The following is an 18815-nucleotide window of genomic DNA, read 5'->3' as shown; positions in this document are numbered from 1 at the left end:
TGTGAGGAGGACTTTGAAAGCAAAGAACACAATGCGATGAGTGAGAACGAGGGAGTCTTTCTTTAGATAGACAATGAGGGACAGTCTCCCTGAGAAGGAGTCATTTGAACTGAGACCTGAAGAAATCAGTCAAGTTAAGAGTGGAGTCCTAGCCTGTGTCACTCAGTGGGTAGAGCGTCAGCCGGTGCAACAAATGATCCCGGGTTTGATTCCTAGTCAAGGGCACGTACCTGGGTTGCAGGTTCGATCCCTGGCATGTGGGAGACAACCAATTGATGTGTCTCTCTGATATCGATGTTTCTCTCTCTCTCTCTCTCTCTCTCTCTCTCTCTCTCTCTCTCTCTCTCTCTTCCTCCTTCCTTCCCTCCACTCTCTCTAAAAAAAAGCAATGGAAAAAAATATCCTCGGGTGAGAACTAACTGAGAGAGAGAGGGGAAGAGAGAGAGAACAAGGAGTTCCAATGAGAGGGAACAGAATATGCAAAGGTCCTGAGCAAGGAGAGAACCTGACATGTGTCCAAGGAACTGAAAATGGCCAGTGTGTGTGCAGCATTTTGAGAGAGAAGAAGGGGAGCTCAGAGAAGACACTAGATAACACAGGACCATGCAGGCCACAGCCAGGACTTCAGATTTCATCCTATGTGACCAAGTAAGCCACGAGAGGGATAAATGCCCAAAATGACATTGTCTGATTTACCCAGGGTCTAACACGGAGCTTGTCACACAGAAGCAGTTCAGTGAAAGGTGATGGGCCATCTGAATACGTAGACTCAAGCTAGATTTCCAAAGCGATGGGAACGGCTGGCTTTACAGAAGGAAAGTCAGACTTCGGCCTGTGCCCATGGGAAGAACAAACAATTTCGCCTAATCCAAATTCACTTTCATGCCTCTCTGCCTAAGAAGCGCGGGGCGCCACTGAAATCCACAGGCACATCACGACAGAACAATTTCAGTGATCGTTATCAAATGTCTCTACTTAGACAAGCTCCGAAGATTGTATTAGCACAATCCAATATTTATGAAATGGCAGTCTGCCGTAATGAGGGGATGAGAAAATTAATATCAGAAGCCAGAGTTGTCCCTTTGGGGAGGGGCAGTGGCACGGTGGCAAAAGCAGCAATGTCACTGAGCTTCTCAGAGCCTTGATTTTCTGATCTGTACAATGGAAGGATGGCAGCAAAGACTAAACATGTGTGGTCAGTTCACAGAAGGCTAATGGCATTTAATAATGTTTACCATTCATTCCTTCATTTAAAACTATGTGATAGAGACTCTATAGGCATTCATCTAACAAAAATGTTATTTCGTACATACTATGCATGATGCGCTGTATTAAGCACTGTAAATAAAGCTGCAGACAAGATTGTCATGGTCCCTATTCACGTGGAACTTCTCATCTGGGAGTAAAACATACACTGAACCAATAGCATCCGCAGTGGTGGGTGCTTCTGAGAAAGGGGGGGGGGGGCGATGGGAAACGTACAGAGAGCTGACCCAGATGGGGTACCCAGGGAGAACTACCACAAGGAAGTGATGTCTAAGCTGAGATGTGAAGGGAAAGTACAAGAGAACAGAGAGAAAAAGGTTATGTGAAGAGTGCTATTTTCAAGTGAGTTTCTGAGGCAGAAAAGGCCATGGAAGCTTCTGGAAACTGACCAAAGTCGGTGTGAAGTGAGCACAGAGGGCAATGGAAGATGGTGCAGCTGGAGGTATGGGCAGGAACAGCCACGCCAGGCCTTGGAGGCCACCATAAGGCTTGATGTTCTTTCTCACCAAAAGGTTGTCCCATGGTGACTGCACTAATGGGCATGTGTAGTTGTTGGTGACTCTGCTTATGCAAAGTGAAGATTCCCACCAGCTCTGAAAGGCTCAATTTTGTAGCACAGCACATCTTTATTATACATTGGGCTCATGTCTACACTCAGAAGGAACTTATCAAAACAATTTACACCCATAGTAGGCACTATACTGAGCCATCCAGTAGCTTCCTGCTTTGGAGCAAAACTTAAAGTCAATGCAGCCACAAAGACCATACCCTCCCCTAGACACATCTGAACATCTTCTCTGTCCTCAGCTTAGTGACACCCTGAAAGATCCCTCTCCCCAGAATCCGCTAAGGCATGCACAGTGGATTGTGTAAATGTAGAGTTCAGAAGAGATGTCTGATGCAACTGAAGCCATAGGCATGGTTGAAGTCACCCATGGTGGGATCATTTACAGTATTTTGTGTTAATTGACTGAGCTAAGTGATACCCAAATAGCTGGCAAAACAATATTTCTAGGTGTTCTGTGAGAGTGTTTCTAGAAGTGATTATCATTGAACTGGTGAACTCAGTACAACAGACAGTCCTCCTCAATGTGGGTGGGCATTGGCCATTCCCTTGGGGACCCCAATAGAACAAAAAGGCAGCGTGAGGGTGAATGTGTTTTCTCGGCTTGAGCTGAGACATCTATCTTCTTCTTCCCTTGAACACTGGTGCTTCTGGTTCTCGGGCTTTCAGACTCAGATCAGAGCTCATACCATCCCACCACCAGCTTTGCTGATTCTCCAGCTTGCAGAGTGCAGATCCTGGACCTCTCATGGGGCTTGTCCGTAACCATGGGAGCCAATCCCTAGAATAGATCTCCTCTTATATGTATGTCCCTATATATCCTATTGGTTCTATTTCTCTGGAGAACCCTAAGACACATGCAAAGAGTATAAATGAGCCTGAAGAACCCCAATGTTTAATGGCCAGAGTGAGCTGACCAAGGAGCCTGAGAAAGAGCGCCGAGATGGTTGCTAAAAAGCCAAGACAGTGTGGGGGTTAGAGAGAGCTCTTGGTCATGGAGGAAGAGTGGAAGATGGCTTCCCTTATCCAACAATCAGTTATCCTGATAACTGTAACATGGATCACATTTGACAGAGAGGTGATCTTAATGTTCTCGGAGCTGTAATTCTTCCAGGCTTTCCACATCAACTCACCCAGGCATACCCTACCCTGAGCACACCTCTTCCAGGTGTACCACCTCTCCAACACATCTCATAGGCCTGCCTCATGCAGGTATCCATCAAGGGTGCACATTATGGTTTCAGCCCATTGGTTAAGGATAAAGGTGGTATTCAGGATCTCTGGACATTAACTTCATGAGTAATATTTTCACTGTGGAAGTTTCCCTACATACATACAAGCTGTGTCTCTGTGGCCTGAAAGGAAAAACATGACCTCAGATTCTTCAAAAGCTCTTTCTTGCCTGGAAATGCCACTATTATCAGGCTCCCAAGCAAAATCGTGATGCTCCACTTGGAGCTAAAGATTAGAATCTCAAAGCTAAAAGAAACCCTAAAGGTTCCTGAGTCCAGGCAACATGTGACTCTTACCACGTTCTTAAGAGCTCACTCAGCCTTGCTTTGCATACCTCTGGGAATGGGGAACTTACTACCAACAAAGTTGTGTGTTGCCCTCTCAGACAACTTAACCCATCAGAAAGTTCTTTCCCATGAGTCATCATAGAAGATACCATCCTCATCACAGTCCCGAACACAGTGGCTCACCTACCTGTGCCAAACACAGTGGGTCACCTACCTGTGGGCACAGCTGGGTCCAGCATTGGTTTCTCCCACGTGTTAATCTGCTCCCAGGTAAATCCATTGGTCCCCAGGGCCACGCTATAACCACAGTTGCTGTAGTGCTCATCAAAGGAACAGCCACCTGCAAACAAAAGAGAATGGGTAAATACATCCTCATGTCTGGGGCTCGGTTCGTTACTCCTGTCTCATCATTTACAGCTTTGAATTTTAAACTCTGGAGGAGATTAAAAATAAGGGCAAGCAAATTGGATTTTTATATTTACTTTGGTGCTCTCAGGAAAAGCGCCGGCATCTGCAGGTCCCCCCTATGTTAAAAAGTTAATAAGGCTAGCTACATTGATTTTAATCTTCCTTCCCGAGAAAGTAAACAGGGACGTCTCATTCTAAGCCCGAAGAAATGAATGCCGGGGCATGCCTCTGTGGCCACTTCCTGCAGCACAGAGAGATGCTGCGAGGCAGCAGAGAGCACCAGCTTCGGAGTCCCGCAAAACCAGGCACGATCTGAGCTTTGCAAAGCTGCGTCAGCCCGGGCCAGGGGCTTCAGCCGTCTGTCTAATCTGTACCTCAGTTTCCCCACCTGTGATATGGAGGGAACGATCCACCTGACAGAAATATCATGAGGATGAAATGGAATAACATATGAAAAGTAACCGGCACAGAGTAAGTTCTCAACATCCGCCTCCACCCCTCTAAAAGTGATTTTTGAAATATCATTTTCATAAAGTAAAAATCAAATATGTGAAGCATTAGATAAGCATGCGCCTGGCAGATAATACAGTCGATGTTGATAGTGCTTAAATCTAAGCCATCTACCATTTGACAACAAGCTGTGTCAATTCAATGTTGACAAGAATTTATTCTAAGCACATGCTGTGTGTTGTAAGCCCCTCCGGGTAACACTGGAAATGCTGGTCTGTCCGCAGATACAGGAGCCACAATATCCAGGAGGAGGTGCACCGATCAGGGCTGTGGGGAGGCGAGCGTCCAGGGATGGGGAAGAGGAGGAGGGACACTGCAGGTGAGCCGGAGGGTCCAGAGGCAGAGGCCGAGGCCACGCCAGACTGAGGTCTGCAGCAGCCGCCCATGGTCTCCCAGACCCGGTTTCACACACACACCCGCCCGCCCCCCCCCCCCCCCCCCGCCCAGTCCATCTTTCCACTGCCCTTTTCTTGTCTCCTTAGTGTTCAGATCTTATCACATCACCATAAACACCCACTGGGTCCTTGTCACACATCCAAGCCAGGTTCTGCTCAACTTATAGAAACCAGTCCCGCCTGCATCTGCATTCTCAGGTACCATCACCATGGTCTCCATCAGCTGCAGAGGACAAACCCCTGCGATGCAGTCCACACCTGGGATTCCCTCCACATAGTGGTGGTGGGAGTCCTGTCGACAGGTTCAATACAGAATCCGGTCACAACACCGCAGAAGGACACCTGGGAGGTCAGAGCTTTCTCCCCCTCCCTCCCCGGCTGTGCATGGGAACCCGGAAGATGGGCCTTTGGCACCCCGATGAGTCTCGGGCTGGGCCAAGGAAGGCTGAATCTCTTTCACTAGCACCGTGTTTGGGAAGCGAGTTGAGTATGAAATTGCTTTGTACTAAAAAGTAACAGAAACGTGGGGTGTTTTATGCAGACAGGGAGAGGAGGGAAGGAGAGGGGTCCAAGAAACACCATGGAGAGCAGAAACCTCTAGAAGGTGATGGCTAATGAGAATTTTTTTCCTGTGATGGGAAGTGGATGATACATTGATAGAAACGGAAATATCAATTGGCTTTCATTTGTTCATTCAATAATCCGACAATTATTTAATTGAGCACTCAGCATAGATCCGGCAGAGTACTAGCTCCTAGCTATATGGTGGTTTACTAAAGAGGCATGCTATCGCGACTTAATCAGACAGACAGCAAACAAGGAAGCTAGTAAGTAATCACGCACTTCAGTGCTTGCTAGGAAGGCTGCAGTGGGGTGGGTGGGAGACTGCTGAGTCGGGATGGTCCAGAAGGCCTGTCTGACCATGAACTGGAAACAGATCCCTGTTCTGTTCTGTGACAGCCCTCCACGACTCCCCGCTCCCCGTGAGACCGGGCAGCCACGTGCTTCGGGGAACTGAGCGAAGAAGGGCAATGGCCAGTGTGGACTAACAGGACTCAGCAGGCAAGGATGGGAGGCCCGGAGACCAGAGGAAAGGCCAGGAAAAGGTGACAGAAGAGATAAATACCACATGATCTCACTCATTTGCGGAACATAATGAACAACATAAACTGATGAACGAAAACAGATCCAGAGACAGAGATGCTCAAACCTCAGAGGGAAGGTAGGAGAGGGTGGGGGTAAGGGGGAGAGATCAACCAAAGGACTTGTATGCATGCATATAAGCATAACCAATGGACAGAGACAGCAGGGGGGTGAGGGCATGTACAAGAGTGGGGTTGGCGGGCAATGGGGAGATATGGACACATATGTAATACCTTAATCCAGGGGTCCTCAAACTTTTTAAACAGGGGGCCAGTTCACTGTCCCTCAGACCGTTGGAGGGCCGGACTATAGTTTAAAAAAAACTATGAACAAATCCCTACGCACACTACACATATCTTATTTTGAAGTAAAAAAACAAAATGGCAAAAACACCCGCATGTGGCCCGCGGGCCGTAGTTTGAGGACGCCTGCCTTAATCAATAAAAAAATATCAATTTTAAAAAAAGGTGACAAAAGAGACTTTGCCCCGATACAGTGGGGAAAGGTGGCCTTTGAAAGGCAAGAAGGGAGGCAATCAACCCGCTACCACTAGACAGTAAAGTGGAAATGGTGCTGGCACAGAGTAGGGGCTTAATAAATATTGAATGGATGAACCAATACATGTTAATGGGATGCCTGACACAGGCCAGCTACATAAGAGGAACCGGGAGCCCATGCCAATCCCCCAGCTCCAGCTGCTCTTCCAAGTCTCATACCTGCCCCGTGTACCTAGAAAGCTCCTTCCCCACACTGCAGGCCTGACAAATCCCAAAAGATCCTTCTAAGTGTCTTCTAGAAACCTTCTCTGACCAGAACAGCAGACTGAATGCCCCAGATATGGAAACACAACACGCTGCATCTAAGATGTAAAACACGCAGCGGCTGCAGTGGCTCTAAGAGGTCACCCTCCTTTCCCTAAATCACCACCGCTCACTGGAGCCAGCCTGCGGGAGACAAATGAATCAGGTCAACAGCATCGACAGCAGACCGGGCTCCCTGGAATTGATAAGCAAGGGCAGCCTGCAGCATCCCTAGTGTTCCTGGGAATTGCTGACCGAGAATCAATCCCAAGCTAAAAACAGCCTCTGGGGCTAGAGACGGAAAGCATGGCCGAGACAGTGGCCTGTGTACAGGACGCTGCTTGGGTCTTCTCTCTCGTGCACACAAGGACGCTGTGTTTCCAGGGCACCTCGCATCTGGGAAAGACCACGTGATAAGCCCTGGAAATGTGTAACAAAGGGATATCCACTGTTTTTAGGACTAGCCCATAAAAAGCCTCCCTTTTCATCTTCACAGTTGTTGAAGGTGGTGGCATCAAAGGAAGAAAGCTATCTAGATCCCTGAGATGCTCATTGGAGGACAGCCACCCAGAGAGTCACCGAAGCAGTAATATTGGCATTCCGCTTTTCAAGAGCAATATACCAGCTTTTCTTGTCTTACGCCACTGACATCTTAGTGGTTAGCTGTTACCACAGCAGAGCGCTGCCCATCCTGACTAACAAAAGAAACATGTGCTCTCGTGCATTTGCTCCATGCCAGGGAATACACTAGGCACTGGTTGCACATGCCGTCTTACTTGCTCTCACTTAATTCGCAAAACTTTGTGAGGTAGATTTTTACCCCTCCTTTCAATAAGGTAATTGATGCATTGAGGAGTTAAGTGACCTGTTCAGGTCACACAGAAGGGACGTGTTGGAGCCAGGTTTAAATCCATTGCAACCTAACCACAGAATCCACGCTCTAACAGACCAGAGAGAGAATGTACTCCCCCAGACCAAGGGCCAAATCTTTCATTTATAAGGTGATGAGAGGAGAGCAGAAGGATAAAGAACTTACAAAGTGGTTGGGTCTCAGCAGCTATGATTCTGACCCTCATAAAGTTTGCAAAGTATAGAAAAAAGACAACCAACTTAAGATACAATGCAGAAAACACCTTCACAGAGATATATCAAGCTCAAAGAAGAAGTTATTAATAACTTTCAGTCAATGGTCTAATTAAACCAATTATCTGCCTCTTCTAGACAATATTTAGGAGGGCTCACAGTTATACCTCTAGACCCAGCTTACAGGTCCCAAGCAAGGTCACATTAACCATTTGTCCCTAGTCTACTGGACCAGTTGCCCACTCCTCACCTCCTGCCTCTGCCAATGGTGGGTGGCCTGCTCAGCTAACCCTGAGCTGAGAGTGGATGGGTCCTAGCCCTCTAAGGGGACCTATCACAGCCACCTTTCACAGCACACCCTGGGCACCTTGCCACCTCCACCCGCAGAGCTCCAGTGGTCACTTCAACCTCAGCCAGTGAGCAGACGCCTTTTCCTCTAACAGCCTGCTCTTGCATACCGGGTCCCACAGCAGCAGGCCTGGGACCCCTGGGACCCAGCTCCTATTTTCAGACCACAGTCCTCTCCCCTGCCAAGGAGCGGGCTTACAGTGGAATCCAAAGCAGCCTCTCACCCTATTTTGGGTTATTCTTTCTTTGGGACACTCAAGGCCACCTGTGGGTTCTATCCCACTCTTTCAGAATCTGCCATCCCTTAGGGGACCTCGGTGTCCCTCCCTACAGAAAAATATCTAGAAACAGGTCCCCATCCTGCACTTTATCACATAAATATGTCCAAACCCCTGGGGTAACACAGGTTCAGACTTTTCCATGGAACTCCTGGGCTCCTAACAGAGCAAGATAGAATTAAATGACCATGTAACTATCCCCGTGTTTTGTGTAGATGAAGAACATAGACTCCATTCAAAGCATGTTGCCTACCTGGTCTACCCATTATTAACTCCAGGCCACCCAAGGTGGCCTGATAAACACAGAAGCATGGTGGCGAAAAGCAAACTGAGACCTCGAAAACAAAGAAAAGCAGGGCAGAAGGGAAGAGTTGCAAGTCCGTGCTGCAATAGATTTGCCCCCCCCCACCCCCCGCCAAAAAAAATGGGGATGGAGATTTTTTCGGATACTGGACACTTTGTGTTTGTACAATAAAACCCAAATTGATCAGGAAAATTACAACCATTCCAGGTGTTTAGATCACACAAGAATTTCTCCACAGGAGTACTGTTAACAGAAATCCCATATGCCATAATGAACACCATCAGAAACAGCATCCAACAAGGGCACATGGCCAGTTTCAGGAGACAATCTCTCATAATCATTCTCAATACAAATTGATAGCATTACCCAAACACACAATTCCGAAAAAGCAGCTCATTGGGACCAAAATGATGCAGCCTAGAAATCTGCTTCCCGTTGGTCTGGCTTGACCAAGAGATAAGTTTTAAAAGCTCGTCTTGGAGAGAAAATATACTTAGTAAATATTTTTTAAGTAATCCTCTCTGAATTTTCTTCTTCTCAATCAACAGATTGAAAAATAGAGTCTATGAGCTTCAGATTATACACTCTGACACCCCCCCCCCCGCCCTACCCGCCCCTCTCCCCCCCGCCCCCCCGACTGGGAACAGTCTTTTTTGTTCACATCCTTTTCTTATTTCTGAGCCTTCATTTTCTGGAGTGAAGGCAGGGGGCTGGACAAGGTGATCATCAAGGAACTTTCTAGAGACAAAGATTAAGGATTCCAGAGACTCAGAAAGGACTGGGAATTCACGGGAGCCACAGAGATGCAGAGCCATGCCACCAGCCCGAGGATCAGCTACTGAGAGACTCAGAAAAAGAAGAAAGGAGAGGCTAGCTGCCCCTGGACAGCACGAAATAGTCAAACCCATGATCCTGAGTCTCACTTCAGCTCTTCTTGCTCTTTCAAAAATCATGTTTATCTGTCTTGGTGCAATTCCTTGGAGCCACAACACCTGACAAAGTAGCCTGCCATCAACACCTGGCCACCTCTGCAGATGTTTGTGGCAGACGACTTCCAGAAGGCTTATGGTGGGAGAGATTTCCCTAAAGACCCTTGTGTGATTGCTCACCTCATTCAGTTTTAAAGAGAAAACAGCCCCAATTAACTGATGTCAACCCCATCACAATCATTTTGGGGGAAATCAAAACCCTCCTAAACCTACCCCCACCCCAGGAATTGGGCTCAGCCTCTAGAGCACAGGTTCTGGTTTGGGGAAGATCCACATAACTGAGGGCAGACAGGGCAATGCAGTCACAGGCCAAGGACCCAGCACTACCTCCCTGCCCCCGACAGAGGAGCTATTTATCTGGACAGGCTGAAGTCAAAATGTACCAACGGCCTCCGATGCTCTGATGTGAGTCAAGCATAAAGTCAACAGAGAAATGGAAAACTGTAGCCAGGAAATTGGATTTTGAAAATCCATTTGGGTTTGGTAATGTATAGCATTTCAGCATCTGTAAGGGAAGTAAAAATAGTGCAGGATACATACTTTAGGATACATTAAAGCATAAATAAAGTTTATAGTGCCAATCAGAATATTTTTTAAACATGAGCCCTTCTTTTGAAAATGAGAGAGGAATGGAATTCAATAGAAATATAAATGTGTCTGCCTCTGCATTTCTGATGTGATCCTGTGTATTCTTGAACAGAATTAAGTGCAGAAGAGGAACTAAAGATTTGTTGGGCTTCTGCTATCTGCCAGGCACCGTACTTGACCCATGTAAGTATGATTGATATATGTGGGTGTATAAATGGAGGTAAGTTCGACCACCACCACCACTAAGTCAGGGGTCAGCATTCTTTTCACGTAAATGGTCAGATGGTAAATACTTTCAGCTTTGCAGCCACACAGTCTCTGTCACAACTACTCAACTCTGCCATTTAGAGCATAGAAGCAGCCAACGGCAACAGGTAAACAAAGGGGTATGGCTGTGTGCCAATAAAATTTTATTTATCAAAACAGGTGGCGGGCCAGATTTTACCCAGGGACTACAGTTTGCCAACCCCTGCTCCAAGAGAGAAGCATTGCTCTCTGCATTTAACACATACAACCTTGTCACCAGAGCTCCTAAGGGACAGGCCCAGCTGGAGATCTCAGGAAAAAGAGGGACATCACCTTCAGCAATAAGAATAGCAAGACCTCTCAGTCATTAAAAAAATAAAATGAAAGATGCAATATTGCTATTTGCAACAACATGGATGGATCTTGAGAGTACTATGCTACGTGATAGAAGTCAAATGACAAAGGACAAGAACTTTATGATTTCACACATATGTGGGATATAAAACAAAAAGCAACAAATGAACAAACAAAACAGACAGAAAAACAAACTCATAAACACAAACAACAGAATGGTAGTTAGCAGAGGGGAGGGAGCTGGGGGAGGATGAAGAGGTGAAGGGGTCAAATACATGGTGACCGAGGGAGACCAGGCTTCAGGTGGTGAGCACAACAGTATACAGAGATGCCACATTAGAAAGTTGTACACCTGAAATTTATATGCTATTAACCACTGTGGGGGAGTCGGGTCTCACATAATCATCCCAGACATGCAGGGAGCTCACACTTGGAAACTATTCAGACAGATCCAACACATAGTAGGACTAAACAGTTAGGGGGCCCTGGAAAGGGAGATGTCCTAGAAGTGGTTGGTATTGTTTTGACTCGGGGGTTGGCAAACATTTTCCATAAGAAGCCAGAGAGTAAATATTTTCACTTTATGGTTGTACTGGTTTTCTACTGGTACCAAGAAAATTATCACAAAGTAGAGACTTAAAGCAATACCCATTTCTTAGCTCACGGTTTCTGCAGGTCAGAAATCAGGCAAGGCTGGGGTGGGCTCTTCTCAGGGCCTCACAAGGCTGAAGCCAAGGTGTAGGGGAACTGCATTCCTTTCTGGGGTATGGGTCCTCGTTCAAGCTCCAGTGGTATTTGATAGAATTCCGTTCCTTGTAGTTATAGGGTTGAGGTGTCTGCTGTCTGGCTGACTGTCACCCAGTGGCCACTCTCAGCCCCTAGCAGCCACCCCCTGTCCTTGCCATAAGCGCTCTCATGCCTCAAATCCCTTCCTTTGGGCGGGTACAGTCCCTTTCGAGGGCTCATCTCATTCAGGCAGGCCCATCCAACACCATCTCCTTTGTGATTAACTAAAGTCAACTGCTTTGAGGCCTTCATTACATCTGCGAAATTCCTTTGTCTTTTTTGCTCACATAACCTCATCACAGGAGTGAAACTGATCCTGTTCACAGTCCCACCCAAGGGGGACTTGCACAGGATATAAACCCCAGGGGTCGGGAAACTCGGGCACCAATGTAGAATTCTGCCCACCTCCGTAGTCTTTGTCGCTACTACTCAGCAATGCCACGGTAGCACAGAGGCAGCCATCAACAGTACAGAAAGTATGGGCAGCGTTGTGTTTAATAAACCTTAATTTATTGACACTGCACTTTGAATTGCATATGTCGCTCACCTGTCACAGAACAGTATTCTTCTTGTGATTTGTCTGACCATTTGAAAAAAGGAAACGCCATTCTTCCCTTCGGTGCTGAGAACAAACCAGTGAAGGTCCAGACCTGACCTGCAGGCTGTAGTTTACTGACCTTCACTTCGATGCCGTAAAAATTTCCAATTTTAACACAGTCACAGAAAATTGCCTCGTTTCAGCATTTGAGTGTTGGATGCCATGTGCTTCCGACTCCCCCTTCCCATTTCTCAGGAAGTAGCCTGTTTCTTCTTTCCTCTGGGAAGTCGGGGGAGCACATGCCCAACTGGCCTCCGAAGCTACACTCCTGGCCCATAGGATGAGGGGTACAGAAACGCACAATAGCTCCCTGGGTTTAAGTAACCACTTCACCTACATCATAGCATGTTGCATTCACGGGCAAGGAGATCTGCAGCAGTCTTCCCATTTCACAGATGAGGAAACCAAGGCTGGAGCGAGTGACATACTCAACACCGCATGTCAATCAGGGGCAGAGCCAAGACTCAAATCAAAGACTTCTTCCTTGAGTCAGAAGGTCTGAGAACCAGAGCAGATCTCAGCTACACAATTTGTGGGGCCCAGTGCAAAACGAAAACGCTGAGCCTCTTGCTTAAAACAATTAAGATGGCCAATAGTAGAGCAAGGGACCCTTTTCAGGTGCCAAGCCCTGTGTGACTGCACAAGTCACACACGCATGAAGCCAGCCCTGCTCTGTGGGCACACACATCCCAACGCTAACGTACGCCAACCCCCGAATCATCGGGATTCCGTCCACGTGCCGTCGACTGCTTTGAAGGCAGGGCCATATCTAAGTGGGGCTTATTAATCGTGAGCAGCCTGTCTCGGGTAGGCGAGTCCTGCCCCCCGAATGAATGTAAACCAGCCTTGCATAAATCGAATTCCTTTTCTGAATATCTAATTGAATTTGCAGAAGTGTATGCCAGAGGGGTGTTTAAATAAGTGCACAAATATGATAAGAAGGCCTTCACACCATTATATCTAATTCAGTAAGCAAAAATAATGGCGGGCACGTTCCAATTAGTATTTGATTTATTTGCTCTAACAAATCCAATTAGTAGAATGTTTTATAAAGTCATCCAATGTCAAACACTCGTGGACTCAACAGATAGAAACAATAGTCCTAATAGAAGAAAAAAAATGTGTTGAATCTCTCTGAACAGTGAATTTATTATAAATAAGGCGATGTCTCTCCGTGGGCGTAGGCATTCCTCAGGGACCAGAGAAACAGTGTCTGATCTGCTCTATTGGTTCCTTCTCCCAGAGACTCTGTGAGGCAACTCAGGTTAATTTGGCCGATTATAATAAATCCAGGAATGAAAACAACAAAGGTGGAAGTTAGCCACGGAACTTCAAGGGAGAATAATGAACTTGCTGCTGGGTGTCTTCTAGCTCAGAGTCGTGTCCGATGTCCAAGGCAACGCCGTGGAGCGGGAAAAGTCAGGGCTCCCAGAGACAGCCACCTTCTGGAACCTGAGGCAACGCTCTCGTGCCCTTTCCAGGCGCCAGCTTTTCCATCTGCGAACTAGGAAGTTCAAGGATGGTGATCATCTACCATCCCCGGCATGTCCACTCGGGACAGTGGGTGACCTTCTTTGCCCAGTGAAAACACAGCATCGGCAGGGGTTCAAGTGTGGCCATTCCAGGGTCAGCATCCTAGCTCTGCTATTATTTTTAATTGTGTGACCTTGGTTAAGTTATTGAACCTCGATGTGCCTCAATGTCCCCATCTGTTGTACGAGGATAATAATAGTGTCCAACCCTTTGGGGTTTTATAAAGATAGAGTAAATTTAATACTGTGAAGACTTAGAATAGTTCCTGGCACACAGTAGGTGCCAAATACATTTGGCTCAAATAATATTAAAGCCCAAGGTATGAATTAGAAATGGGAAAGAGAACTATGCTATATGTGTTCAGGTTACACAATCTCAAAAACAAAAGATTTAAACAAACTCTCTGAGTTGGTCCAACATATCGTGCATGGATCAGCAGTGCCTTTGGTGATAAGCTACTGATCCAACTTCACTCACGGCTTACTGCTGTGTGACCTTGGCTAAGTCACCTAGCCTCTCGGGCGGGAGACTTCTCCCATGTAACAGATGGCAATAACTTAAACCCTCCCCAAGGGCACGTCCATTTCTGACAGCCTCTGAGACGGTGGCTGTGTCCTTCCGCGGGTTACATCTGGATGTCAGACAAGAAGAAGACGCAGTGGGGGTGCCAGGCCGATGTCCATCTTCTCACGTGCCCCTCCTCCCGGGCACTGGACTGTAGGCAGACCCCAGAGCAGCTCGGAGGAGAGCCAGTTTCTCTGCCCCAGGCAACCTGGCAGATGCTGTCTCGCAATGTGACCGGCAGGAAAGAGCAAAGGAGGAGGCCAGGAGTGGGGTCAGCCCCCAGCTCCATCCTGCCAAGGAGAGGAGGGGGACAGGGGACAGAGCCTTCACCTTCAGTTACAAGTGAAGGTGGCTCAATTCGGAGCCCGCCCGCCTGAAAAGCAGCCCCCAAACAGTCCGGGGGGCCAATTCAGCTGCTGCACCATGTTTGAAGAGGGAAGGGGTCCTCTGGTTCACAGGTGGGGAAACAGGCATAAAAGGGACAAGATTGCAAGAAAGAGGTGCGGGCTGGGAAGGAACCAGCTCTCCTGGCCTCGGGCTAGAGCTCTGCCCACTCAGAAGCCAGAATAGCATCTTTCATCTTCTCTCAGGCAACGGCAATGTCCTTTCATTTTTCTATTTGAGGGAGCAATGAAAGACAGAGCTGGCCACAGGTCATAACCCGTCCCCGGGAAACTTCAGATCTGTTGAGAAGAGGTGAGCGCAAGTTCCTCTACACACAGCTGGGCCCGGGCTTCTGGCAGGAGCCGTGGCATCTTCTGAAGGCCTCCGAGGCCCACGGCAAGCTCTGGATGGCCTCGGGGTCTTTGCACTGCTGTGCCCCGTGCCTGGAATGTTCTTGCACTTGAGAGTTTCATGTGGCTTCCCAGGGCTGGCTCCCGGCATCTGCCACATCAAAGACCAGCACCGCCTCCTCAGAGAAGCCTCTGAGCACCCCTGGGAACTCGCCTCCCCCCTTCTCCAATTCTCTGCCACCCCGACTTGCTGCTTCTGCTCCCTGGGGCTGTGGCTGAGACCCTTAGTAACTCTGCAGTGGTTTCTTTACTTCTTTTCCTGTCTTCCCACCACCAGTCTAAGTTCTCCAGGGCAGGAAGTGGGTGTCTCTTTTCTTTGCCACTGAATCCTCAGTTCAAAGAGCCTGGCTCTCTTGAGAGCTAACGGGAAACTCAATAAATGCTTCATGAATGGAGTGTGGTAAAGTGTCAGGTGTGCAGACTTGGCATCGGAGGGCCATGCACAATGTGGTTCTGGCACTTTCTCTGTGACCTCGGGTACATCAGAGAAACCTCTGAGCCTCTATTTCCTCATCTGTGAAGTGGGAATGATCATGACAGCAGCTAACGTTTACTGAATGCTTACTGTGAGCTGTGCACTGTGCTAAGCCATTTCCACGGATTATCTCACTTAATGCTCAAGGAGCCCAGGGGGTGGGCAGGTGATTGCTACCCACACTTTATGCATGATGAAACTGAGAACGGGTTAAATAACTTGCCCAAATCTCATAGCTAGGAATTGGCCGGTTTGTGATTTGAACTGAGGCCCGACTGCCTAAGTGTTGTTGCTACTGCTATAGGAATACCTGACTTCCTAAAACCTCATCTTCCAAAAGTGACTTATTTTTAACATGTAATTTTTTCAGAGGAAAACAGAAGCAGCCATATGTCCTGAGACTCAGTTGATAGGTCTAGCCAACAAGGTCAGCTCAAGGTCAGCTTCCTGCATCTCTACTCACTGCCCTGGTGGCTCAAGGTCATGTGGAGTCCCATGGTCCACACGGGGCTCTGAACCTACCCCCGATCTCGGCACCATTAGTGACCTGGCTTGGAGAACCTCAAGGAGACCTCAGACAGGTGTTCCCACCTCGCCCTGCGAAGAGTGCACCCTTGCAATCATCACTTCGAAATCATCAAAAAATCCCTGAGAGAGAGCATCTTCGGGCCATTGACAGCTTCCCTGAGTTCCAGCATGGGAAAAGTCAGCCACTGGTGTCCACTCAGTAACTCAGACCATCCTGGCACTCACAGCACCGTCGTATCTTCCCTCAGGGCGGCCCTGTCGGTGCTCTTTGGAGTTCAATATATGATTTTGCAAGTCTGGAAACTGAGGCTCAGGGGAGTTACATAACTTCCTCAAGGCAACCGCTCGCAAAAGGCAGCGTTGGGGATAGAATTCCTTCCCATCTGACCGCAGAGCACAGGCCCTCTCGACCGTATCACTCAGAATGTCTGCTGCATGGAAACTGGTGAACTCCCCAGTGTGGCAATTCCCACTCCTTATTATCCTCTCTGATCTAATGCAACCCAGGCTTGAATGTCACTCAGGAGCCTTGTACTGAGTGTCTACTGGGAGCCAGACACTGCTCCAGGCACCAGAGAGAGCGCAGGGGTCAACAACAGCTGTGGCCCCTCTTCATGGAGCTCACGTGCTCGTGCGGGAACCTGGCAATGAAAGCATGGGGAGAACTAAGGCGGGGAAGGGCCCACCCAGCTCGTCAAGATGCGGTAGGCACTCGAGAAACAGACCCATAAGGTGAACAAAGCAAGTGATCTGGCTGAGCAGCTATTCTTTGCCTCACATGAGGCCCGCCAGTCCACATAATCCCGCTTAATCATGACAACCACCTGTGATCCAGGAATTACTCATTCTCACTTTAAAGATGAAGACACTGAGATTCCAACGAGATAAGAATCCGGTCCAAGGCCCCTAGATTTGCGAGTTCTGTTCTGTTCTCTTTTCTCAAAGCCATCCTCTCTTCACTGCACAGGGCAGTGCACACAGAAACCCGAGAAACTTCTAGGACTGGTTAACAGACATTGGTTTATGGACTCGGTGCTTATAAGTATATTAACATTTAATTACATAAAGGAGAAGTTAGGGTTCCATACAGTCAATTAAACTCAATAACAGTATCCAGCATTATATAAATCACCAAACCGGTAATTGTGTAGATAAAATATTATGAGTATTATCATAAGCACAGTTGGTGTGAAAGCTCCCTCGGAACAGGTCAGCTTCGGCAAATCTGTCTGTGGTTGCCAGTCAGACTTCACTACCGCGGCCTGGTGAATGTGCATTAAAAGTGGAATGAAAGGGGATAGGGGGAGGTAGAAAAGGGTAAAGGGAGGATAAATGGTGATGGAAGGAGACTTGACTTGAGGTGGAAAACACACAATCCAATATACAGATGATGTATCATAGAATTGCACCCCTAAAACCGATATAATTTTATTAACCAATATCACCCCAATAAATTCAATTTTTTAAAAATAAAAATAAATTTTAAAATGTGGACTGAAGACTTTTTAAGGCCAGAGCATAAAGGATCCTCGACTAAGCGACATCTCAAATGCCCAGAATGCCCAGATTGGGTCTGTCCAAAAGGGGTGGTGGACCCAGCGTGTTTTGGGGTCTCAGTGATGGTGCTGGGCCCTTGGTCAATGGCAATTAGAGCGTTGCTAGCAGGTCATCCCATTAAATCAGTAAGCCTGCCCACTCTTCCTCTCAAGTGTTGTTGACACTCTGGGTACATCATGCCAAGACAGAGGCACCCACAAGTGGGAAGTGGACACTGTCCTGATAATTAAGGAAGTAGCCTCTGATGAACATTTGAAAAAGAGACACCAGGGCAGTCACTAAGATTCCTAAGCACAAGAAACAGCCTCCTTCCTACCCTCCCGTGCCTGGGGATTCATGGCAAGGACACATAAACATGTTTCTCTACTTTGGAACAAGCCCTCAGCAACTTTCAGCTCCATACACATTTTTTCTAATCTGCAAAGGCCTTAACATAGGATCCTGTGAGAGCGACCCCTGCCAGCATGAGTCTACCTCAGGCTAAAACTCTTTGGAACAGAAATGAGATTCTAACAAAGCCGCCACTTGCTAAATCACATCATAGCCCAGGTCCTGACAGGATGAGAGCAGCAGGTGGTCTTGAAGATGGAAGATTTGCCTGGGAGAAAGGAGCCCTGCATTACGGACTTGGCTCTACCACCAACTGGCCACATGACCTTGGCCATGTCACGTTCCATTTGAAATGCATCTGGCTGGAAGCTCCTGACAGTCTATCTCAGAAACTCACTGCAGTGCCTATGAAAACACTGGAAAATGTGAAAACTTCCAACAGAAGTGAAAACAAGGATTCACAATAAAACTATCAGTAGCATTTGGAGAAATCTGAAATGGATTTTACAATGCAAATGGCAGACCACCTTTGCTGTAATCTGGGGAGGGGAGGGGCAGGGACTGGTGAGTCCTTTCTGCCTGGAGTTAACTAGGGAGACCAGGTGTCTCCTACCTGCAGTTAAAAAATAAAATATTCAGGAAAAAAATAAAAATTCTTGTGAGTTTTTTAAAAGTGAATTTAAAAAAGGCAAAAAAAAAATCATCACATCTAAAAAGAAAAATCATCACGGACACTTAAACAGAAGACCTCTAAAACTGACCTGCTACAGGAACCTGAAGATGCCTTAGAAAACCTTCAGCATCCTCAATAGGATGCAGAGACCCAGCCCTTTGTGAAACAAGAAGAGAAAGC

General features: G+C 47.4%; 1 protein-coding gene across 6 annotated transcripts in view; it reads right to left on the bottom strand.

Annotated features, from left to right (window-relative positions):
* The window catches only part of PTPRT (protein tyrosine phosphatase receptor type T), a 932116-nt gene that overhangs the window by 665323 nt on the left and 247978 nt on the right, over window positions 1-18815 (bottom strand). For all 6 annotated transcript variants that reach the window (XM_079783687.1, XM_079783689.1, XM_079783688.1 and 3 more), the window contains exon 2: window positions 3566-3691. In XM_079783687.1, the coding sequence (XP_079639813.1) occupies window positions 3566-3691 (126 nt within the window). The remainder of the gene's footprint in view (window positions 1-3565; window positions 3692-18815) is intronic.

This window comes from Cnephaeus nilssonii, assembly GCF_951640355.1.
Source record: "Cnephaeus nilssonii genome assembly, chromosome: 11".
In the NCBI taxonomy this organism is placed as follows: Eukaryota; Metazoa; Chordata; class Mammalia; order Chiroptera; family Vespertilionidae; genus Cnephaeus; species Cnephaeus nilssonii.
The sequence above is the reverse complement of the archived record's forward strand: the minus strand, read 5'-3'. Positions and strand labels throughout refer to the sequence as shown.